At 39.4% G+C, this 26,252-nt stretch overlaps 1 protein-coding gene across 1 annotated transcript in view; it reads right to left on the minus strand.

Moving 5' to 3' along the window:
- The window catches only part of rimbp2a (RIMS binding protein 2a), a gene marked incomplete at both ends in the record, with an annotated part of 69,835 nt that overhangs the window by 15,269 nt on the left and 28,314 nt on the right, over positions 1-26,252 (minus strand). Inside the window, 9 exons of the mRNA XM_083929806.1 lie at positions 40-855; positions 3,728-3,837; positions 3,955-4,034; positions 4,707-4,864; positions 6,497-6,701; positions 9,964-10,001; positions 12,825-12,939; positions 18,188-18,310; positions 21,205-21,294. Of these exons, the coding sequence (XP_083785932.1) occupies positions 40-855; positions 3,728-3,837; positions 3,955-4,034; positions 4,707-4,864; positions 6,497-6,701; positions 9,964-10,001; positions 12,825-12,939; positions 18,188-18,310; positions 21,205-21,294 (1,735 nt within the window). The remainder of the gene's footprint in view (positions 1-39; positions 856-3,727; positions 3,838-3,954; positions 4,035-4,706; positions 4,865-6,496; positions 6,702-9,963; positions 10,002-12,824; positions 12,940-18,187; positions 18,311-21,204; positions 21,295-26,252) is intronic.

A 26,252-nucleotide genomic window follows, 5' to 3' on the forward strand; every position in this document is an offset into this window, starting at 1 on the left:
TAAATCTCTATGTATACTTTAGAAATGAGCTTTGCTGACCTGCAGCCTGAGTGCAAAACTCCACACCAGCTTCTTTCCTCTCTCTCTGCTCCAGCGGCAGTTGCCATGGCACCTGGTGCGGCTGTGCCACCACCGTCACTTTGTACACTGTCAGGGGCTTCAGGTTGATGAAGCGTAGTCTATACCTTCCTGGTTTTACCACTGCATGCTCTACACCATCCAAGAACACGGTGTGACCATAGTTACTGTTGCTGGGCAACCAGGAGAGCTCGGCAGTGTCACGCTGGATGTCATCCACTCGAAGACCGCACGGTGCCACCACGTTGGCTCCCACCAGCAGGGTGCAGCGCAACTCGTCTGACAAGCCCCTGTCCGTGACGCTCTGCACCGATACACGATGGACGCAGCTGTCCAGGTCCAGCTTCTCCAGCAAACACTTGGACCGGCCACCGTACACCATACTTGCACGAAGCTCCCCGTCTACTAACACGTTGTAGCCAGAGATGTTCCCCCAGCCCAAAGGCACTATTGGAGGCTCCCAGGCCACAATGACGCTCCGTGCCAGCTGTTTGATCAAGTTGATCTTTCGGGGATAAGGCACAACGTCTTCAGCCAGGTCCTCAGGGTCCAGGGGCCCCCCTGTTCCATTGCTACAGGGAACCAAGGCGTTACAGGAGCTCAGGAGGCCATCCTGAGAGGCACCTCCATCCGCTGCCATCAAGGCCAGGGGCATATGGTCTAGTGGGCCCAGGTCTTCCCCTCCTTCCCCAGCCTGAATCGCTAGTTTTTCCTTGTCCTGGACAAATTCCACGAAATTGGAGGGAACAAGTCCTCGCTGGCCATCGAGCAGCTCCCCTGTGGCAGAAAGACAGAGATGCAGTTGTGGGAGATAAATTCAACATTGTACCTTGTTGATGAACAATAAGCAGAACGACAACTACCGGTAAACGCTATCCTTTAACAGCTGTCTCTATAGAGCCAACAGCGATTGTTCACTTTTTGAACGGTTCTGGTTACGGATGTGATTTTCCCCACTCATTCACGCCACTGAAAGCTTTCAGATTCAGAAAGTCCTTATATAATGAGCAAGCCTGGATTATAGAATATTTAATGCGGTGCAAAGAAAATCAAGAAAAGGTACTAGATTGTGTATAACGATCTTATTGTTCAGTGGTAGCAGCTCACTAGCCATTTGAGGGTTCGCGGGTGTGGTAAGCATTTGACAAATTCCACCAATCAGTGATGCCACTGTTATAGTTAGGATTGTGGGTAGTGTGTTTTTCTTAATACAAGGCTGATATTATACAAACTTGTGGCTTCTACGGGACCATAAAGCATTGTTTTACAATTCCATAGCTAAGTAACTAAGTCTAGCTTTGATGGTTATGACATTATGGTTAAACATCCAAATCCTGATACAGAATACGAATAGATGCTCAGGATTTTCACTTCTGGGACTTTACTGTTGAGCTCTATAGGAAAGTGCTACAGTCGTCTGTGACGCCTCATACAAATGTTGAAATATGCCTCCTTATAAGACAAGGACAAAAGGAAAGCTGTAACCTGAATCATCAGTGAGAGCTATTTTCCTTTTGGTGTGGGAATGAGTCAGTGAATGAGAGTTGGGAGATATGTAAACATACAGTATGTACTTTTGCCTAAAATGGAAGATTACCATGGCTTCTCTGAAGTTAACTTTTGCACTCTCTCAACATTTGGAGGAGCCTAAGTTTGCTGCCTTGGAACATTTCCAGGAACACCCCTGAACATGTAGATGCTCCGGTCAGTGCATAAACTGTTTTGTTTCTACTTAGATTCACAATGTATTTTTTTTTTTCACAATGGAAAGAAGTTTGTCTTTAAAAAGAAAAGCTCCTTATTATCTTCTCGGCCTTACCTGGCACCCCCGAGGAAGACAAACAGATTTTCAAATTAATTAATACCTTTGGCCATCAGGTTTTTTAAATGCTGCTGACAGCTAACAGGTCAAGCATTGTAAACCTGAGACTTTTATGCGTATATTTATTTTATTTTTTCATTATTCATTTCTTAATGTTCTTGCTGCTACCTCCGATTGCCCATGCCAACCTGTGGTTGTGACGGCTTGGACGCTGTATGTGTTTTTGATGTCTCCATGTCTTATGTGACTGACGCTGCAAACTGAATTGCCCTGTGGGGATAAATAAAGTTGTTTGAATCTTGAATCTTGTCCTTCAATACCCTTTTCCACAGCAGCCTGGGAGACCTTAGGACCATCTGTGTGTGTCTGTATTTTTGTGCAAATGAGTGCATGTGTGGTGTTTGTATGTGCTGATGATTAAGCTAAACCCAGCTGGATTAGTCATCAAACTAAAAGGGACCAAGGTCCAATCTTGACAACAGCTTGGTCTGAAGCCTGAGTCTCCCTCCTTTGTGGTAAATACAAGGCTCCTCCACGATACCATGCAATCTCACCGCCCACAGCTAATGAATCACTGCAGCTGAGTGACTGTGTCTGTAGCGGGCTGCGCTGTCTGCATGATTGTTAGTCCGGAGGATTAGGATTGCCTCTGATGGAGAAGCCTTCATAATTCTAAAGAGATTAGCAAGAGGATCACTTCAATCACCGGTTATAAAAAGTATACAAGAGTTTCTTTTCTTAGTAACACTGGTGCACTGGCACAGATCACACTTGCATTCAGGTGCAGACAAAATAATGTAGTCACATAGTGGCAAAATGACTAATTGTAGGGTTTGAATGTCACCTGGATGAGTTTTTCAGTTGTAAAAGATGTCTGACGACTTTAATATGTCAGTTTTCAAAGCAACATTTGACAAAAAAAAAAACAGTGCAGCTTAACAACAACTCAATCTTCTGTGCCCAAACTATCAGTCAAAAAGAAAAATCTCAACAGGAAGCTTATACACTGCACTGACAAAGAGGATCTCAGGTCAACAAAGTGAAAATAAACAGCAGGGATAGACACGTTCACTGTGACGGTGAGAAATGCTTCCACTGTCATGTAACCAAGGCTACATTTATAGCAGTGTTTACAATTATGATGTTGTCAGCATTATAGTCTTTTCAAATCAGGTTTTGATTATGATGTAGTGTCATGTTTCGCATTAAGAGTGACAAGGTGGGGAACAAAATATGTCAGCTTGTAATACATGTCATTGTACAAGCACATACAGTTTAAAATACCTATACATAATATAAAGTACAGTATATACTGTACATACTTTACAATTAACAAGAATACATAAGAAGATTAATATTAACGGGATGTTAAAAAGGTGATAAATCCACCAGACTAAGTTCTAGGGTAGGCTGTAATGAAGCAAATAATGGTAGGTTTTCAATCTCGATTTAAAGATTTCAACTGAACGTGCTTCTTTAACATGTAATGGCCATTCCAAAAGGAAGGAGCACCAGAGTTTGATTCAATAGAGCACCTTTGGGATGCAGTGAAATGGGAGATTTGCATCAAAGATGTGCAGCTGACGAATCTGCAGCAACTACGTGATGTTGTCATGTCAATATGGGCCAACATCTCAGACAGGGACACAGGCAAAATCCTAGATTTTAAAAGCAACAAAGGACACCTGCTGTACTGTGATCTTTGATCTTTAGACTGCAATATTTCTTAAGACATTTGTCATTTAAGTAACCCCCTAAGCTTGACTTGCCAGTTCATGCTGATGATTATTTTCCATGTCATCTTGGAGTCTTGTTTTGACTTCTCACCTTGATAGAAGCCGTCATCATCCATGTTTCCATACACGTACAGATACTTTCCAGCCACAAGGGGGAGTTCTGCTTCAGGATGCTCGTTTGGTCCATCATAAGGGTTATAACTGAAAGGAAGGAAGGAGAGTTCACTTTATTTCGTTTTCACGACAGCTAGCAAGTTATTACACTTAAAAGATTCTGTGTAATGACTTTAACACGTTTCTGAAGCTGATGTAATTTACCTGTATCGGGCAGTGCAAAGGCGGACCTGGCCTGTGTAGCGAGGCTTGGACCTGGGTGATGGGCTGGCCTCATCATCCATCTATAGATTAACAACAGAAGCAAATTTAAATGTCATTCACATTTACATAGTATTCAGAATCAAGATTTATCTCAAGTGTAAGCAAAGTAAGCCATTTAAAACTATTTTGAACACATGATAAGTTATACATGTGTCAAAGGTCCCATATCATGTGCATTTTCATATATTCTTATATTTTGGGTTTCTACTAGAACATGTTTACATGCTTAAATGTAAAAAGAGATTATTTTTTAACATACTGTCTGTCTGAATATACATGTATTGACCCTCTGTCTGAAACATTCTGTTTTAGCATCTGTCTCTTTAAGCCCCCCCCCCCTCCTGAAAAAGCTTACTTTGCTCTGATTGGTCAGTATTTTCACATCTGCATTCTCAGTATCACTGCACCATCACCATCCACCATACAGCTGGCTAATGACTGCATCGGTACTGTAGCAGCCCTTTCTACCAATATATAGTTGTGACATCACAACCGTACAGAAGTCCTGATTTAAAGACATTTAAAGACACAGTTTCTGAGTATGATCTGTGTGCATTTCTCTGTGAAATTGAGTATTTTTGTGTTTTGATACACAGTATTAACTCACCTTGACCTGTTTTACAATCAAAAAAAGACATCACTTTTTTAAAAAATGGGACCTTTAATGTGATGTTGGTGTAACTCAGACCAACCTCTGAAGAGGTCTGCTGTCGAGGGCTGCTGGGGCGGTCCGTTGTCACGGTGCTGGATTTGAAAGACAGCAGTTCTGGTCTTTCTCTGTCTCCAGTCTGTGGTGTGCAGGGCAAGAACTGGGAGATCAGTAGTGGCGTGTTTGCCGCACTCTCATTGCCTGTGAGACATTGATTTCCATAGCAAATAAAGAGCAACTGTCATTCCTTCTGCACTCATTTGCTCCTCATTGTACAGCTATTGATCTCCTGTTGAAGCTGGTGAAGCGCAAACACTCTTCATGGCAAAGGCTATTCCACCCCATTGACACCTCACGTCTGCAATGCATTTGTCCTTAAATACCACTGTAGTCCTCGGGGGAAAAAACACACTTGAAAATCGCAGGAAATGTAAAATAAGAGTGTGAAGTCAACAACATGGGTCCAATGTATCAGTGGGTTCTTGTGGTTTGTGAGTGAGTAATATTATGCATTAGCACAAAAGCATCAGTGAATCCCCCCTCTGTTTCAAGTGAAGAGAAAGATAAAACAGGATTTCCAGCACTTCAAAGACTTCTGGTCTCTGCCAGACTGTATAAATCTACATAGCTGATATGGCTCGATCTGCTGGCTTTGCAAGTTGTGTTGTTAGAATACTAATGTGTTAAACCCTATTCATGTCGTACATCAGGCCCGTGATCAATTAGGGTAGATATTGATTGTGAGTTAGCAATATCATCATTAATAGTGTCCACCTCTGGTCAGGAGTGAGCTGATCCAGCTGTTATGAGAGCCGCCTGAGGATTAGATCCCTCTGACTCTCATTTCATTGTGATCATAAGCCTTTTGATCACATGTAATTTGGTAAGTGTCTAGTGTGAATTCATTTGTTTTTTAGAATGGTTGGAGTGAACATTTAACCCTGATAGTCTTAGTAACATTTAAAAGTGCCACTATGATTTAGAGTTCCACATGTATGGCAGTAAGTATCAAATCATTGCAGAAGCTATAGAGATAGGGGCTGTGGTCGAAATTACATACTATGTACTACATACTCAATATGTATACTTTTATATGGACTATATTCTATATCTTTACTTTTGTGTGGATAAACAGTAGTATGCATCTTTTCACACGTCACTTCCTGAGAGCCTCCTTGCTGATTGGAGACGCGTAAACCGTGCCAACCTTAGCTCTACTGGCGTCACCAGATAATGCTTCAGTTACTGGAGAGGGCAAGCAAGTAGTCCAACGGTCGCAGGTAACAAAATCACTGATTTTAAATATGTAGAAGTTTAAATATAAGCATCATTGTCATTACTGAGCTGCCTTGGCGAATGCTGCAGTTACTACCCCATTGCATTGTGGGATATTTATGTCAGTTTAGTTTCCAGTGTTGCATAATATAATATTTCACTGGAAATAGTATGCTATCCACATACTATGGGTTTCATACTAATGTTTCAGACATAGGAAAAAATCTTAGCATGGAATTTTAAATGTAACCAAGATGTCATCTTTTCTTATTCCGCACATTCTTCTTGCTTGTCAAAACGTGGTGCCTACATCACCCACAATGATCGGCAGCAGTAATGAGTAAAATGGGTGGAGTTCCCCTTTAAATCACACAGTGTCACACTGAGTGTTAGTAAGGATATACTGTCATATCTTAATTAACCCATTACAAACCATCACCATAAGCACAACTAACAAAACTCCTACTGCTACTAACAACAACAATAATAATGAGATTGAATTGTAGAAATGCAAAAAAAAAATTCACTATGTGTAGTGAGTGGAGACCAATGACCCACCTGTCTCTGTCTGGGCTTCAAATCCAACGATGACTTGTGCGAGTTTCTTCTCTGGTGAGAGAGGAGTCTGGGATGTGGAAACGTGATTAATTTTAAGGATGCCCACAGTATCTGATTGCAGACCGAAATTCAGCAGATTGTTGGACAGCTGGTGGAAATGTTCACTCTGTGACCTGCATTTCTGCTCCAGGTCATGAAACTTGACCTATGATAGAGAACGAAGACAGCGGAGCGGGTCGTAGTGCCCAGAGAGGGGGGGGAGGGGGGGGGGGGCATGATAGAAAATACACACATAAAGCATTGAGTGTACTTCATCCCATGTAATGCTCAGATATGAATTCTCTGAAGAATGGCCAATGTTTCATCTGTTAATGCTGATCAAACGCATAACCAATTACAAAAGAATCCCTAAAGAGACGTTTTCAGCATAAGGCAGCATGTTGTATTGAAATCACTGCAGTTTAATCAGAGCATATGGAAGTGTAGAGTCATCTGCACTGCTGCAGCTGCTGATATATAACACTGTTAAACTCTGATAATGAAGCCTGAGTACTGCAAAGAGTTAAGAGGATTATGACACTTAAAGTATAGACATTAAAGATGCCATATCATAGATATCATACCATACGAAGTCAAGTAAGATGGATGGGGTGTACAGTGAGAAATGTAGTACTCAAATTCAGTGCACATATGGATTCTCAATTTGCACGAAATACCCACGAAAGGCTTTGAAAGCTTTAATGATTTGCTGAAAATTCACACATGGAACTAATCAGGGTGGAAAATAAATACCTGACACATTCTGTCCTTATTGTTCTGTTTCGACCCAAAAAGGAGGGAGACAGAAAAAAAGCAAAGAAAGAAGAAAAATTAAAAGAAAAAACAAACACTGATAAACGCCATTGTAATCTATGCAAAGGATGAAAAAAGAAATGAAAACAATAATATTTATCAGTGTAGATAAATATACAAAAGTCACATGAAATTAAAGTAATTGAACTAAAAAGAAAGGCAAATATGTATGCTTTGTCAAACTGAAAAAAAACTCCAGAGTTAGTTTGACCCTACAGACAGTAAGGCTATGTTTTTCTTCCTTTTTAAGTGTACAGTATGTTTGCCAATTAGTGTAGAGAAACAGTCCTGTGAAAAAGACTGTAGATTGATTCAATGGATTCGCAAGTAACTCATTGACAGAGGAGTTTCCATTTCTCCGACCAAACTCTTAATGTTTGTCAGAGCCAAACGAGGGCTGCTTGCTTGGTAAAATCGTATTAAAGTGCTTCAGATGGATAATAACATGCCCTGACTTGAACTACACTCGGGAGTCTGCACCCTATTGTCATGACAAAAGGATTTAGAGTGAAATGAGAAAATAACTTTGAGTAGATGAGCTGCTGACAAGCATCCTTAAGACTGTCAAGAAACATATCAGGTCACAGGGAAATTTAGGGCTCATTGTCATTATCCACGTTGTGTAGGTAGCAAATGTTCTCGCACCCATCTGTGCACCCAGGGGTGCGCTGGTCTTGAATTGCATCAACAATGGCCAGGCGCACTGTTGATGCATGGCTATCTTGAGGCAGCAGAGAGAAACTGCATCATTGACCAACAAAAACCTGGTATAAAGTCAAAGGTGCAGTATTTTCCTGCTATTTAAAGGGTGTATTATTCAGATTGGCGATGTGCGGACGGCAGTTATATCAACAGCCCCATGGTTCATCCCCAGATTGGACTGGTCACATCATAAAAATAACATAATAATAACAAATAAAAACATTCTGATTAATAGCGGATGGGTTAAATAATACACCATTAATGAGTAATGATTCAATAGCTATCAGGAAATATTATTTACATTCTCTTAAATGTGGAAATAGCAGAGAGCAGAGCTGTTGTTCACAGTGTGCATTTATGCACAAGGATTATTTCAGAAACGAATAGTTTGGTGTCCTCTGTACACCGTATAAATACAGTTTTTAGTTTTTCTGCTTAAATGTCCCATGATATTTGTGCAATGATATTACTGCGTGCATGCAAAGATTTACAATTACTGAAAACAGCGTCTGATCATTAAGTGTATCGTGAAAGAAAACATGCGTAAGTCAATATAATACAAATTTAAAGGATTGACAGATATTTGGAAGACAGTGGAGGATCCTTTTTCCCCGTGTGTAACGTCAGCCTGGTTGCAGGATTAACAGACACTACTACTGTTGGCATTCAGGGACTGACAGGGAGTGGTTTGCCTCCCATTTCATAGACCAATTAGTCTCTGTTCAAATAATTATTCATCTTCTATGGAGTACCACATGGCCCCATATTAGGCCCCATTTTTTTTTTTAATATATGCTTCACTTTGAGTGTATCTTCATAAACTACAAAATACTGTATGTTGATATAACATGTTGATGACACCCAGCTACCTCCAGCTAAACCTTATGATCTATGCACTATCAACTCCATTTTAAATTGCATTGAAGATGCAAAATCCTGGCAGGAAAAAAGTTTTCCTCAGCTTAACCAAAATAGAACTCAGGTCCTAATCTTTTGGCGAAAACGACAACCTAACCACAATAAATAGCCATCACCTTTGTGTATATAGTAATGATTCAATAGCTATCAAGATATTCTATGCTCTTATATTCTCTTATTCATCATTCCTGTATTTTATTTCATCTCTTTGCAAAGCACTTTGTTTTTAAATGTGCTCTATAAATAAACTTGACTTGACTATGAAAGTTTGAAGTAATATTTTAGACAAACGAAAACCTAGAGGGAGGAAGAGGAATATAATATAACTGCAAACACAAAAGCTGAGCTACTGTTTGTTTTAAATTCTCTGATGTATGAGTCACAAACTGGTGTGTGTAGTATCGAATCACCCAAACGGTATTACAGTGTTTGTCACATCTTCTTTTTGGCAGGAAGAGGCCACTGTACTGTCAGAGGAATTGAAATTTCAGGCCATAATTTATGCCACACCAGTACCTGTTTTCGGGGCAGAGGGCATCGGTCAGTTGTGTTCCTACAGTATGCCTCTCACTAACATTCAGAACCGATCAGGTTTCTTGTGGATCTCGCATTAAAAGAAGATCTAGGAAAAAGTCCCCTCCCAACCGGTTCTGCACATGGTCAGGTTAAACTTTTGCCTCATTCTGCTTAACATAAAAGCCTCTAAACATTCATTATCCACTTATTTGGCCTGAAGGGACCTGTAGCTACGGTAAAAAAGGGAAATGGCCAATTCTCAGCCGAGATGCAATCAGCCAGAGTAACTGAAACACCTGTGTGAGCGGTGCAGGGACTTATCATCATACATTTTTTTTCCTTTATTTTACAGATATTCCTCATTTGATCTAATCTTATACTACATGAAACATCCTGAAGATTTTGTTTTATGTCATCAGCTTAAAAGAGACCTTAGAAATACTTGAGAAATGTAACACTGCAGTGTTTGTTCACATTACCACTAACAGGTGTACTGCTTCCACATGCATTTGGTCAGCTAGAACAGAGATGGTCACAAGTCACTTTTTGCAAGTCCAAGTCAAGTCTCAAATCTCTGAGGAAAGCAGCAAGTCCTTATCAAGTCTCTTATGGTTTTAATAAAAAATAAAATTGAGTTAGAGTGCAACCCCATTGTACAAGTTCCCAACTAATGACAGTTTATAATCTACTGTAAATAAACAAAGTCTGCTGCTCCCATTAGTTGGGACTAATTACAGAAACTTCAGCTCTCAATGCAGGATTTCGAGACATTTGATAATAACTTGGAGACAGACACTTTTGGCTGTAGATATTCTGCATGATATATTCATGATTATGGTTGTTTTTGGATATAGATTTGCGGTTTTCACTTATTTGATATATTTTTATTGTATTATAGTCATGTACTTTATATTGGCAGATCATTATGTTTGTTAGAAACGTTGTCACTCTTGCTGCTGTCTGTCTCAGGGCACTCTGAAAAAAGAGATGTTTAATCAGTCATTGAGCTCTTTGAAGTAAATAATAAATCCTCCAGCCTCTCAAACGCAGTGTAATGGTTAAAGCTAGTAACGCAGTAACATTAACGTTATGTGGTCAGCAATAGACCTGTAACGTATACTTGCCTTTAGCAGACATTAATAATTATTTCTCCCGGTTTAACACATTAGCCAGCAGATGGTGGCAGTACCGGCAAGAAAACACTTTTCCTTTTTTTTGGAATTTAATGAACGCGAATCTAAAAATGAATCTCTCACAAAGCTAACATTAATAACAAGTTACGTTGATAGTTTATGCAGCTGAGCTTAACACAGACTAGTTGACACTTGACACTTGCATTGTGTGATTCTTTAGTTTCAGCTTTGAATGAAGTTTTTAACGGTAATGTAATGGCAGCAGCAGACCGGGCTGAAGTTAGGTTGAACTTGGATATTTGGATAGACTAGGACCAGAGTGGGTCGTTGAATATCCAACTTAAAACTAACTGCGCCCCAGCAGCAGCAGCAGCAGCAGCAGGTGGCGTGCGCTCCGTGTCATCTGTGGAGTGTGGCCGCTCGCGCATCTCTGTAGGAGAGAAGGACTTTCTGCTCCTGATGTTAATGCTCCAAAAAGTACATAGATAAAAAGATTGTCCAAGAGCCTCAAATCTCAAGTCCGAGTCGAATCTCAAGTCTTTGGTGGGCGAGTCCAAGTCAAGTCTCAAGTCACATTTGTTGAGTTTAAGTGTGACTTAAGTCCAAGTCTCAAACTCGAGTCCCCATCTCTGAGCTAGAATCTGAGCTTGCAGAGAACACACAGTGGCAGCTGACACTGTGAGCACAGCCCATGAGGTAGAAGTACACAGATGATATACTGTCATCCCAATATCCTGGCAGAGGCTTACTGACTGATCACAGCACTGTTACATGAAGAGAAGCCTAAGTTGGCACAGCTCTGATGAGCAATAACAGATTTATTTTGGGGTGTGTTAGTGTCTAAGTAATGGCTGGTAGCAAAAGGAGAATGAAAAACATTTTTGTGGAATTGTACAAATCACTTATCCGTAATTGTGTCTGTTTGACTGTTAATGACTGTTTGTTTCTCTTTGAACAGAAACCAATGCAAATAGAGGATAATAGGCAGGTAAATGCATACAACTGCAAGCAGAACAAGCTGTAAATATGACAATTTCTCCTGTTTTATAGACTTGCATTTTTTCCAGTAATCTTACTACGCTTCTGAACTAATTTTATGTGAAATTGTTTAAACACTAATATTTAAAATGTACTGGTAATTTTGTATGTTTGCATTTTATGTATTTCCTTTCGGTGTTATTATATGTGGTCATATAAGCCATTATAAGTTTCTACCATAGCCCCACATGTATTTTTATATTTCTTATCATGTGATTTGTGTTTATGTATGGGAAAAAAATGAATAAATAAATACATGAACAAATAAAAGCTTTACAGATTTCTGAGGAAGCAGTCACTATTCAGCTGTTTTATGACAATATATCAAAGCCAATCCAGTGGGTGTTTTGAGAATATTTACACATCAGTCATGAGAATAAGATTTTGAATGTGGGTTGTTTTTTTTTTTAGCTTTTTGTTTGATCTTTGTGTAGTGTGTAAACAATCTACAGTAAATAATGCTGCAACATTTATTCAATTAACAAGTTGAAATATAGGCTCCACAATGGAAACATCAGAGTTATTGAGTGTATTTAAGACATGATGAAGTCAAAAATCACAAACTCTTAAGTTAAAATGTATTTGCATTACGTAAAGCCACACATTTCGGCCAGACCAGGTAAACAGTAGGGCAGATAATTAAGCATCCTAGACATGTAATCAGCCTCAGAAGTATCAAACGCTCTTGTAATTTAAATCCTAGTGTCCCTTGTGATATTTACATCACTTTCTAAACAGAGAATGGAATATATCCCAATCTTAAAAGGTACCAGACAGAATACAACACAGAGAAAAAAGTAATGTCTGCACACTGAAGTGCAGTTGTGTATAAATTTAACCATAACCAGAAAGGCAACATTTTTTAGCAAGGAGCTCTTCATTGCATCAAACGATAAGAAATATGAAAGGTGGTGTAAACTGAAACTGCATTTCTAACAAAATCAGCTGATTTTACGATAGCTCTCTGAGGTCTTTATAATTTCTGATACATTAGCAGCGATTCAGTGACAGTGATTCAGCACAAACTGGCTACTGACACATCAACTACTGAATGAGGACCTTCAGTTCGTCACTGCTCTGATCACAAAATCAATGACAAAGGAGGGTTATGTCAAAAGTATAAAAACTAAGCTTTCAATGACCAATTTTCAATTGTTGCCTTTATCCACATTGCCTTACCTTTTGCAGTTTATTGATCTCCTTCTGCTTGGTGTGAAGGGCCACCAAGGCTTGATCATGCTCTATCTGCAGCTGCTGCTTCAGCTCTACAGCCTCGTGCATATGCTGAGGGAGAAACAGAGAGAGGGAGAGAACGTGGTGATGTTGAAGATGTTATTTAGATGATTTTTAACAGTAGTCATTTTCAACATGAAACTCGCCGGAAGGACTTCTGTATGGTTGTGATGTCCCACCTATACTATATGTAGGTAGAAATTGTAGCTACAGTGCCATCAAAGGATTAATTCAGGAGTCATTCCAGCTGTAATGAGCGCAGATGCGGAAGACCTGGAAATGCTGATCAATCAGAGCAAACAGGGCTTTTTCGGGAGGTGGCTTTAAAGAGATGTGCATTAAAATGTAGTGTTTCAGACAGAGGGTAAATACAGGTATAATTAGACAGAGAGCATGAGAAAAAAAATTTAAGTGCATGTTAATATATTCTAGTTGAGTCTGGAAATAGTAAAAACCTGATAACGGATATAATATGGGACTTTTAAAGTCAAACTTTTGCAATCTCAAGTGTTGTGTTCACTGTAGAAGTAAAACGTGTCATAGAGAATGAGCTTTTCCTTTCATTTGTAATGTTTATCTATCAGATGCAACCCACAGTATACTCCGAACTGACTCAGACAAAGCTGTCACGCATGGTCCCCCACACTGATCCTAAATCTACCCTTTTCCTAAATTAGCCGAGTCATGATATACACACTATATACTATACACTATACAGTATCTATCCTCGGAGTCACGACCAGCTGCCACATCTTGCAGAAACAGAGTTAAGGCCATAAGATGTTTCTCCGGGTTTAAGAAGAAAAGACAGCTTAAAAAGCTCTGACATTCATCATTTTCTCTTTGTGTTCTCTCTCCCTTGAAAAAAAAAAAGAAAAGCCTCTTTACCTCCTGGAGTGGCTTCGAGGTGTCCTGAGCAGGCAGCTGCTGCTTTGCATAATCAGTGAGAAGTTCTGAGCTGCAGAGGACTGGGCTGGCTGAGAGGCTGTCACTGGAGCCTCAGTGAAATCTACTTTTTCTTTTTTGTTTTATACTCATTCAGGGAGGGCTTGATGAACTCACCTACATTTACAGAAAACACCCTATGGTGTCATGTTAAAACATAAACAGACATTGGTTTTAAACCAACAACCTGCATCGCAAAAGCTTGCAGTCCCAGCCCTATAGACTACCGAAGCCTCAATGCAACAGGAGATGCTCTATAATATTTGGGGCATTTGTGTGTTACATAACTCTGTAAAGACAAAGATCTTTGAGACAGGCGATGTTTACTGCTGAGCTGAGCTGACGGCATGAAACCCGAGATTTGGGCTTGTATCAGACTTAAAGGGGAACTCTATTCCCATATTGTAAAAAGTGGAATTCCCATGTCCTTTTCTAATATTGTAAAGCAGGTCGAGGTGCTATATAAATCAGTCAGAAACTGGTATACAAGGCTTCAACTTATCTTTTGTGCGAGTATATCATAGTAGTCAGGCTCAAGAAAGCATGCTTTGTGCAGTGTATTACAGCGTTTACATGGTGCTGCTCATGTGTGTCAATTAAAAACAACACAGACAGCTGTGCTTTATGGAGCTAGAATGCATCTTTTGCCAGTCAGATTGTGTTTTTCACCAGTTTATGGCACATATTTAAAAGACAATAACATTAAATTTTCTCCTCTTGAAACTATAAATCTACTTATTATTATTTGGGGGCTATATTTTTAGATATATAAGACATGTTCAAACTAAACTCTACTTGCCTTGAAGGCACCATTTTATCCTGCTAGACGTACCATAAAAATAAAAGCCGTGATGGATTCCTGTTGCTTTAGTTTAAAGGTGCCTTCTGTACAGCTGTGATGTCACACCTATACTATATATGGGTAGAAAGTGCCACTACAGTGCTGTTAGAGTAATTCTCCGGCTGCAATGACGGGGAAGCGAGCGCAGATGTGGAGACTCAGAAATTCTGACCAAATCAGAGCAGACTGGGCTTTTTCTGGAGGGAGGCTTAAAGAGACGCTAAAATGGAGTGTAAATAAAAAATGGAGGGTGAATACAGGAATATTCAGACAGATAGTATGAGAAAAATTATGTGTTTTTTTTTTTTACATCAAAGCATGTAAACATATTCTAGTAGCAGAAATACATTGGACAAGAAAGTACCTGAAAATGAGCTGAATATGGGACTTTTAATTCCCACATAGAATATATGAGATTTAGCCTTTTGTTAACAGATTATATAACTTTAAAACCAAGATTACTTTTGTCGGTTTTTGTTCAGGTTTTTTTTTTTGGATGTTGTGTCTCCTCAATCTCTGCTTTCTCCACCCACATGGCCCTGTATAATTTTCTCTAAACAGTCTCTTTGTCTTCATAATCAATACACAAGGAGAAAGTGACAAACCTTCCTTTGCTGTATTATGGAGCGGGTCAGTTTTTCTCAGATGGGTACATTTCTCTCTCAAATATCCTGACAAACAGACAATCAATAAGAGATGCGGGAGGCGAGGATTTGTAATGCGAGTGCCTCTCACGGTGCAGTGAGACTGTGTCTGATTACTATTGGCAGACCATAACACGATGAAAAAAGAGCCTCTCCGTGAATCTGATAACACGTCACCTTGTGAGTCACATCACTTTTCTTCCTAAGTTTTCCTAGAAAACATTTCCAAAAGAGGCAGCGAAAAATCCGGCCTGAAAAATCTCCTAATCTGATGAATGCTGTGAGCCGAACAGAACCGCTGAAGTGAACGAGGGATGAATGAGTGCAGATGGGAATGCAGGAGAGATGTAGTGAGATATACAGTATGTCAGTGAGAAAGACGACAGATACAATCAGTGATGATAAAGGAGGATAAAGGGTTTAGACTTGGGTCTTCTTATTCTTTTGCTTCGCCTACTCAGCAGTTAGACATGTGTATGGTTTGCCTTACACAGACACATTGCTTAGTGGTCATCTCCACCAAAGAACGGGAGAGATGAGGAAGACACGGTTCCAGATTTATAGTATCAATCCTCAAACTAAAGCTAGATTTATTCACATAATTTACTCCATAGCTGCAGATAATTAAATGTGGGGAGAAAACGGAAATGGGTTTCTTGGGGGATGTATGAAAAATTGGAATCCTTTGATCGAGTAATCCAAGAGTTTAGTTTCTTCAGGTAAAGCTCAGTACTGACAGTTCCCCAGAATGCTCAACATTGACGCTATTACAGTAAGTTATCCGGAGCTGGCCACATGATCTTTTTTTTATCCACACTTGTTGCCAGATGACTAAAAATATCAAAGCACTACAGTAAAGATAGATAGATAGATAGATGGATAGATAGATGGATAGATAGATAGATAGATAGATAGATAGATAGATAGATAGATAGATAGATAGATAGATAGATAGATAGATAGATAGATAGATAGATAGATAGATAGATAGATAGATAGATAGATAGATAGATAGATAGATAGATAGATAGATAGATAGATAGATAGATAGATAGATAGATAATGTCACAGTGCAAAAACTGCCACAAGCAAGGCAAAATAAAATAAATAAATACATAAAATAAAATAAAAATACGATAAATAAATACCAGCATCATAATATACCAACCCAGTAGACAGAATAATGAATAATGCATGCTTGAAATGTTTTAATGTCTGCAAACCACGTCAGTGTACCACAAATATGTTGACAAGCAGTGTTGCTGCACCACTGCAACCTGTTCTCATTCACATACCAACACTTTTTGATGCTCCGCAGTCACAGTTTTCAACACATGATTAATGTTTAGGCAGGTTAAGGCATCACAAACACATAGGTAGGTTAAGGAAAATGTGGTAGTTTGGGTTAGTCTGTCACTTTGACATGGGACAGGACAGTCCAGTGTGTGTTTGACCCGACCTCATCCCTATGAAGAGTTTGAGTCCGTTGAAAGCCTGGTATGTCGCATAAAGACATTAAAGGGTGCCAAAAGCGTTAAATATCAACGTTTCAGTTGTTTGTTTTTCTGGCGCTCAGGCTGCAATATATCCAAAGTGTCAAAAGCAAAAGTACTCATCATACAGATGAAATACCCATTTAAGATTCATACACAGTATATTATCTGCACAGCGCTCACAACCTAAAGCTGTCAAACAAATCACTGGCATGTAGCCTGGAAATCCAGACCCACATCTATCCAGACATAGGGTCTGGCAACAAACGACAGACCCTCCCAACTCAAGGGTCGGCACAAACACATGGATTTGCATTTTGGATAGCGCTACGACTAACTAGGACCAATCAGAGCAATGAACTAGGTGACGTATCTAACCAATTTTCGGTTGCAGTTATGCCCACCAATAACAGATCAGAGTCGCTAGCAGTGCGTCTGGATTTCCAGGGTAACTGGCATGTCCTTATATTTGCACAATTCTTCCTTCATATCTATGTAAATGTATCCATCTGAAAAATGCTGGAAGCTTCCGCTCTCTGAGGTCATGCGTAAAACATTATGCCATTTATAGGGCACATACAAATAAATTATTTATCAAATCAAAAATACTCAAATTATATGATAAACTATTGCACAGTACAGATGATGTACAAGGCTGCCAGATTTAAAAATCAGCATGTAAATATGACTTTTAATCATTACAGAATGACCCAGGATGAGGGCTGTTAAAGGTCAAAGGCAGGAGTCAGCAGCCACTGTGTTGAGACGGGATGGGAGAAAACACAAAACCACTTGTACCCAAACAATAGCTGACACTATTGTAAAGCACAATGCGAGGCAAATGTGAACTTGTGCGTAAGCAGGATGTTTTTTTGTCTCTTGTCCTTTTTTTTTACTCATGACAGACTAATATGGGCACTTGTTCAGACACATGTAGTCTGTTTGACTGTCTTAAAGCTAGACTGCTGCTCTGATTACTACCTGCTGCTGAAACATGTTCTGACAAATGTCATAAGAACAATATTATGATAAAGATAACCTGAGTCCTATTTATTTGGAATACTGTGGTTTGAAATGTTATTGTCTATAACTGTTATATGTTTAATGACTAAAACTTTGTCTAATGTGCTGCTGCTACTGTCTAGGCTGGGACACTCTTGTAAAGGAGATTTTTTTAATCTCAATAAGACTTCATAAAAATTGAAATTATAATATGAAATATATACTATCATGTCAGTTGTAAAGATTAGAAAATGCAAAGATTAAATTATGGATGCACAGAAGAATACTGGTGGAGATTGTTATTAAAAAAAGATTTATATTTGTATTTATGGGTATGTGGGATGAAAGCAAACATAAATGTGGCGACGGCTCACCTTTAGGAGCTCTTCCAGGTTCTCCACTTTGCCTAGGAGTTGGCTCCTCTGCTGCTGGGCCACGTCTCTCTCCTGGCTCACTACAGCAAAAGTCTGTCTCAGCTGGTCATAGTCTGACTGCACCTACGAGAACAGAAAGTCCAGATGCAAGGGAGGGAGGTGACAAGTGAGGGGAAACACTTTGTTGTCTTCCATCCAGTTTCAAAATCTACCCATTATTCTGTTTTTTGTTTAAGAGGGAAAAACATGCACTTTTTATGAGGTTTGTTCTTGCAGCAGACCTACTTCTTAAATTTATGAATAGAGGCTATCCTTTTTCTTTTTTGCTGGAGGGTTGATTGGGAGTTCAGCGTCTAAAGAGAAATTAATCAGCACATTTCAATTTAGCCTTGATGAGACAGAGCTGCTGACTTGAGCATTCTGCCTTTCGTTTCTTCATCAGTCAGAGGCCTTGAGCTAAGCTGGTTCCTCTAAAGGTGGCCTCATAGGATCGGGAACAGCCATCCCTCAGCCATACACCAATCATCTCATTAACTTGCAAAAGAGATGAGTACAAAAGATAAGCTTGCTTAGTCAAAGTGCACAGAATTAGACTTGCAAGGGAAATTAGTTCATTCATATTTTGAAATTTATGACTGGAACTCAAATACCATCTGAGCTTTATCACGTTGGACAAGCAGCACAATAATAATAATTTTCAAGCATTTATCTAGATACTAAGAAGATGCTTTACATCATACATTAAATCGGGTGAGTGAAAAACTAAAACACAATATAAGCACAGAATATAGCGAGACATCAAACCAAACATTGAAAACAGTGATCTGGTAATAAAACCATGTGTTAGTATTTCAGTGTCTCCCTTAAATTAATATTTTAATCTATTAATATTATCTCCTTAACTCCCAGGTCCCACATTATACAAATTTTCAGGTCCATACTTGTATTTTGGGGTTTGAAAATACGTGTATTCACCCTCTGGCCTCTTTGAGCCCCCCGTTTGAAAAAATCCAGTCTGCTCTGATTGATCAGCATTTCCGGGTCTTTTGCATCTGCACTCTCCACGTCTCTGCACCTTTATTACAGCCAGGGAAATGAGTGTAACTGCACTGTAGTGGCACTTTCTACCTATAAATAGTATAGTATTGACATGACGTACTTACAGAAGTCCTGACGGCTTGTTTAAAGATACTTTCACAGTATTTATATAGCACCTCGACCTGCTTTATAATTAACAAAGACATGGAAATCTCACTTTTTACGATATGGGACTTAAAATATTTCTTCAAAAGTGAAATCAGCATAGCGTCATGACCCACCATTGGGCAGACACAATACCATTCGGTATCATGCAAGAATATTTTTGTATTCTAAACTTCTCTTCCTTTCAGAGATCCATTAAGGGAAGTCTATAATTTTTCACAGCAGTGGAATTAAGGGAGCTGCTAAAGTGCTGTTAGTGCCGTGTCACCTGAGGGTTGTACAGTCACTGAAATAAAGAAGTGGTTAGATATAAAAATGGCTTTTTTGAAGAATTTAAAAAAGAACAAAAATAAAACAAGGCAATCGATGACTGCAATGGGAGGGGGTTCAATATTTTGAGCCGTTTGCAGTTGGAGATGTTCATATTGGCATTGTGTTATACAATATCATTAATAGCCATTTAAAAAAGTAATAATGATATTGTTAGTCTACAGGATTACATTTAGAATGTTATTATAATTTAAGTTGCAGACTGAAACAGGAAAATGTCGACATTATTGTGACATTTCTTTTATATAGAATTTTCAAACTCCAAATCGCTTCAAAGTAATAAAATGTACACAGCATTAGTGAAAAACTTAGGTTTGGATAACAGCAGACTAACTGCACAGAAAATTCAAAATATGTCCAAAAATGGTGAATGCGGCAAGTCTCCTAAATAACTTAAAAATTAATATGTTTGTATGAGTGGTTATTGCATGAGGCCATTGAGTACAATCCAACCCTAAAATAAATAATATAATTTATTATAATATATTATATTTTCTATAATATATTCATTTTTTTAACAGTCAGAAATACACAATTGATTTACCTCAACTCAGACACATGATGCTTCCAGATAAACTATGATTGTTTTTCTGTGATGACTTCTGTAATATCATCACCACTTTCTTGTTTTTCTTGTGTTCCTCTTTCTCTTTTCCCCCTTTCATTCCTGCATGTTCTCTCTATGCCCAGTCCATCACATGCTGCCTGTATCTTTGCCAGGATTGCCCTTACAAAGCTGGTCGCACTCATTCATACTGTATGTCCGCTGGGACTGGACACACTTTTGCCCCACCTTTTCATCTCTGTGCCCACCTTGTTGGTGCACAGATGGCATATATTGTTTTGTGCAGCACAGTAGAGCAAAAGCTCAGAGCTGAGTCCCTGGACATGAGTCAAATCTGCCTCCTCTGTGAAAGTTGCTATTAGCGCCAGAGTGGCTAATCGCCTACCATCACAGACTGTCTCCGTTTGGGTCCGTGTGCGTGTTTATGTATGCATGTGTGGAGTGGGAGACTCTAGCTGAATGTGCCAGTAAAGATACAATGATGGGAAAGGAAATGCAGCAACAACATGTGTGTACAATATGGAAGATGTGACATAAATAGCACATGTACTATACATCCTGTGAAGAGGCAATATAAAGAATATGAAGAGGCTTCACATGATAACATATATGATGAGGATAACAAGTCTGCAGGTGTATTGATCGGCAGAGACGGATCACAGATTGCAATATATGACTGATGTTACAGCCATTTATAAGACATGTGCATGTTATATGTAGCCCCTATATCACTAGTAGTGAAATATACAATAGATTTTACCATTGATCCTGGCCTGGTTGACCATTGATCATTGTGTGTGTGTGTGTGTGCGTGTGTGTGTGTGTGTGCGTGTATGTGTGCGTGTGCATGTGCATGTGCGTGTGCGTATGCATGTGCGTGTGTGTCCTTGCTTGTACACTGCATGTGTGATTGCCATACCTGGTCATACTTGGACGTCTTCAGGTGGTGTTTGATCAGCTCAAGGTTCAGACGATTTTTCTCCTGCAAGGCAGCATGGAGCTTTGCTCTCTGATGAATAGACAAGTGAAACAAGAGAGGGTTTAGTATGTTGCTACATTACGTTGTATTATCTTCCTCATTGAAAAGACTTTCATGTCTGCATCATGTATGCAAGCCACATGGTGTAACTCCATCTCAAAAACTATTATATAAGTGACAGATGAAAGTCTCAGGTTAGTGCCGATCCCTCCCTCCATCTGTACGCATATGTGTGTGGGGCTAAGCTTTCCTCTAAGATGCTGTCTGGAGGACAAAACCCACAGCTGCATACTGTCACCCTCCATTTGGTATGTGGCATTAGGAACGGAGGGGGGGAGATGGAAAAAGAGGGGGGCACAGGAAGACAGAGATGAGGAGAGAGAGGGGGATGGAGGGGGAATGAAGCTGTGATGGGGGACGATGGGGGAGAGGAATCAGAACTTGGAATCGGTTTGAGGGAGGAATATTCAGAAAAAAGAAAGAAACTGAGAAGATGAAAGGATGGAATAAGGGAGTGCTGAATGTATCAGTTGAATGCTAAATAAGCAAAAAGAGTGCATAATGTCATGAGTTGAGATAAAGTTGCATATCACGTAAAAAGGATTGAAAAGAGGTGTGCGCTTCCTGTCTGCCCTCTCCGCTGCCCAGATTTACATTCAGAAGTTGTCATGCCGCTGGTGCTGCAGGTACTCAAGCATTACATAATTACTCCAGACTCAAACTAGGGCAACACTCTCCTCCTATCACAGCTCTAAGCATTCAACTGGTCATATTCTGACACATAATACCACTTCATGCTAGTGAGCTCATACTTTTGATTGTCATTCTCAGCATCCAGACAATAATATGTGATGAAGTTATTTATAAAAGCAGTCAGGCCTTTTCTCTCTTTAGCTTTGTTTTTAAAGGGAACATTCATTTCCTACATTTTTTTGGATTGCAACTATAATATGTTTACATTCTTTAATGTTTAAAAAAAAAATGTTCTCATACAGTTTGTCTAAATATATCTATCCCGGGTTTTTCCCGGTTCTTCCACAACTGCGCTCTCGGTGTCTCTGTACCATCATTGCAGCTGGGGAATGACTGTAACGACACTGTAGCTGCACTTTCTACCGAGATTCTCTAAACTAACCAAGAAAAAAATGGTATTCACTTCTGCTCTTCCAAATGGGCACAGCCTCGATTGACAGTGTAGAGAACGTCATGTGGATGGATGAAAAGTAATATGTGCAGAATTTATTTTACATTTTCTTTTGCTAACATTAGATATTTACACAGCTAACAGCCATATTTAGAATTACAAAAAGCGCTTATCTGAGGCGTTCGTGAACACAAGAGATAGTTGCTAAGACTAAAACATGTCTCAAAAAAAGTAAATTTTCTCCTGATTTGTAAAATTTAATTTTAGTGTCAGAATGTATGTGGCTTGTGAAAAATGGGTCCAATATTTACTTGAGTGACTATGGGGTGAAAGGATCCGTCATAGTCTGTGTTCCCCTTCACTTAACTTTCACTGGAATCAACACACTGAGGCTTGCTAGTTTCCTAAAGAGGCGTGGCAGTGGTCCTGATGGCTTTTTTAAAAGGCACAGTTTCTGAATACAGGTGTGCATTTCTCTGTAGATTGAGCATTGTGATACTTTCATATGATTTATACAGCACCTTTACCTGCTTTATAATACATTTTAAAAACATGGAAATCTCTAACTGTTACAATAGAGGGCCTTTAAACAAAAAGCGGTCAATCACAGCTTTTATTTTTGTGGTACGTCTAGCAAGATAACGATGGTGCCTTCAAGACGAGTTTTATTTGAACATGTCTCATTGATCTAAAAATATAGCCCACAAATAAAAATTAATAGATTTATAGTCTCCAAAAGAGAAATTAAATGCAATTGCCTTTTAAATATGTGTCATAAACTGGTGAAAAACACAATCTGACTGGCAAAAGATGCATTCTAGCTCCATAAAACTCAGCTGTCTGTGTTGTTTTTAATCGACACGCATGAGCAGCACCATGTAAACACTGTGATACACCACACACATAACATGCAAAATGCTCTCTAGAGCCTGATTACTATGACATACTTCCTCAAAAGAGGAATTCAAGCTCTGTATACCAGCTCGGAGGTTTATGATCAAGTTTATGATCATCAGTACAAATCAGGGATCTCAATAAACTCTAGCCGAGAGAAGGAGAGGGAAAAAAACAGACAAAGTGTGGGGGCAGCCAGATTCAGATTCATCCATCTCTTTGTGTGCAGGCAGAGACACAGCCAGGGCTGTCAGAGGAAGACACAATCAAACCGAGACACAGAAAGAGAACAGACAAGGACAGGAAGACACAGAGATTGGTGAGTGAGTTCACTCGCTGCTCTTATTGTGTAACGCTGTCGCCGCATAACATCACTGCAGACTACTGAGCATTTAGTGGACTGAACCACACCTATCTACAGTAGAAGAACTAAAATGGTCTTATTCTTCTGCCTCTGAGTGGTAATTATGGAGACGTGGCACATCATGGGTGACACCCCAGGACACTGCCTTGTAGTTGATACCAAAAGAAAATACAGTGGGGGGTCGGAGGGGATGTAAAGATAACTGGAGAGAAAGGATGGAAAGGTCGAGAGAAAGACAGGAAGGAAAGGAAAGTTTAAGGTTCAGCTGAGGCTGCTATGATAACAAAAGAAAGAAACTTTAAAAAAAAAAAAAAAGAATGACCTTTTAAAGGGTTTATTTTTATGGGTCTCGGGAATGTTGTATGCTTCTCCGATTCCTCCCACTTCCAGTAAATCACAGATTCACAGCTCAGCTTGACACTTTCTAACATCTTGTAAACACACAGCTATACTGCAAAGCCAAGGGACACACACATATCCCTGTGCCAATTGATACCTTTAGTATGCAGAAGTAAACAGAGAAATCTGATTTGAATATATAAAAGATGTGATAATTCAGCACTGCGAGGACATCTGCGCAGATCCATGTTTGAGAGAAAAGTGTGCCATGCGTCTGTGTGTATGTGAATCTGCGTGTGGTTGTGAAATTTGAGATCCATATGTGTGTGAGAAAAGAGTGGACGGCTAAGGGAAGTGACCTCAACACCACTAATGACTAATTCACTTTCGACAACTTCTTTCTTCCTTCCCCTTTTGTCTTTTTTCCCATCTATCTCTTTCTCCCACACTCGCACAGACACAAAAACACACTGATGCATGCACTTTTCCTTCCATCACCACCGTGATTATCATTCTCTCCCCAAGCCCACTAATTTAGCCGCTGGCCCTAAATCTGCTCTGCTCACTGTGGCCTCTCACTGAGTCCCAGAATCTACTGTGTATCCATACAAGCCACTCCTATGTCTCAATTTTTAATAAGAGTCTACATCAGAAGTAGCATTTTCCACTATGGATCAGAAAAAAAACATATATGCTAACTCACAACTGGAGAGGAACGGTTCAACATTTTGGGAAATATGCTTATTATGTACGCTTTCTGGCCGGGAGTTAGATGAGAAGATTGACACCAGTCTGATACCATTCATACTAAATATAAAGCTACAGCCAGGAGATGGTTAGCTTAGCTTAGCTTAGCAAACAGACTGGAATCAGGCAGAAACAGCTGGCCTGTCCTGTCCTGGCTCTGTCCAACCAGGCTAGCTGTTTCCCCCACAAACAAGTAGTTTTTTTCACAATTTGTTTGTTGTACTAATTAAACAAACATAATGTGTTAAATTGTGAGTTAAGAGGTGCAGCCAGGCAGTTGTTATTACTGTACCTTTTGAGAGGCTAGCTGTTTCTCTCCCCGCTTCCTGGCTAAACTAAGCTAACCTCCAAATGTGCTTTTTTTTTGGAGACACAGGTGTTAATGCATGTTATAGTAGAGAACCAGAATACAAATATGAACCTAAAAATGAGCATCATAAAGGACTTTTAAGTGTTTTTGATGGTCTTATAAAGATGATAAACAATGGGCCTTGCTGTATAAGCTTATTTATCAAGTCGCCTCTGTGAGCAAGCCCATGCAAGTAAAGCAAAGCTCACAATGAGATGCTGATGCCTCAATACATGATGATTGGAGTCTACTTAGGTCAGCTGACACAGCTGAACAGAGCAGTTCTCCAGGCGAATAGAGGAACAGCAACACCAGCAGCACCTGCTCATGAGCTAGACAAGGCTGCCAAGAATCAGTGACAACTGATGTGACACTCTTCATCATGTGTTTCAAACAAAAACAATATTGTGATCCAGCCATGCTGAAGGGAAAGGGGGAGAGCTGTACCATCTATAACACAATTACAACGTATTAGATTTAGGCAGTGCTTCTGGTTATTGTAATACGCATCACTGAATCAGTGCAAAAAAAAAAAAACTGCAGCGTAATGTTTCTATTTGCTCTGGTCCAAACCAGACCAGGAAGTTACTTTGGTTTGGCAAAAAAGATATTAATATATAAAATGTTCTTTTTGTTCAAGGTATTTCCCACATGTGTTCTGATTATGAGGAGTTGATCAGAAAGTAAGTGAAAAATGATTTGATTTGATGTACTTTCTTTGATATACTGTCTTGTATTCATACTGATCCAAATTGGGTCAAATATGTATGTAAAGAATCTAAAAAAAGATTTCCTCTCATCATTAGAGAGCACACACACTGTGCTCTAAATCGTCAACATGCTGTATTTTACAGTGATGCAGACTTCAAATGTCTTAATGGCATTAATGGGAATTAATTGCAACATTCAAATTTAGCTTACTGTAAGCCAACAGAAAATTACACAGACAGGATCTTGGATTTGCTTTATTTAGAAATACAGGGTTTAGCTCATTGTGATAATTTTAAATATTGCAGTATAGTATTTGAGTAAGAATTTGAGTAAGGCCAGTAGCTGCTGCTGCAGTTATAATGAAGAATAGATGAAGGATGAAATAATTGGTGCAGAGATCTCAACGATGGCTACTGCTGAATCTAAATGGGATTTTTCTT

This window comes from Echiichthys vipera, assembly GCF_963691815.1.
Source record: "Echiichthys vipera genome assembly, chromosome: 16".
NCBI lineage: Eukaryota > Metazoa > Chordata > Actinopteri > Perciformes > Trachinidae > Echiichthys > Echiichthys vipera.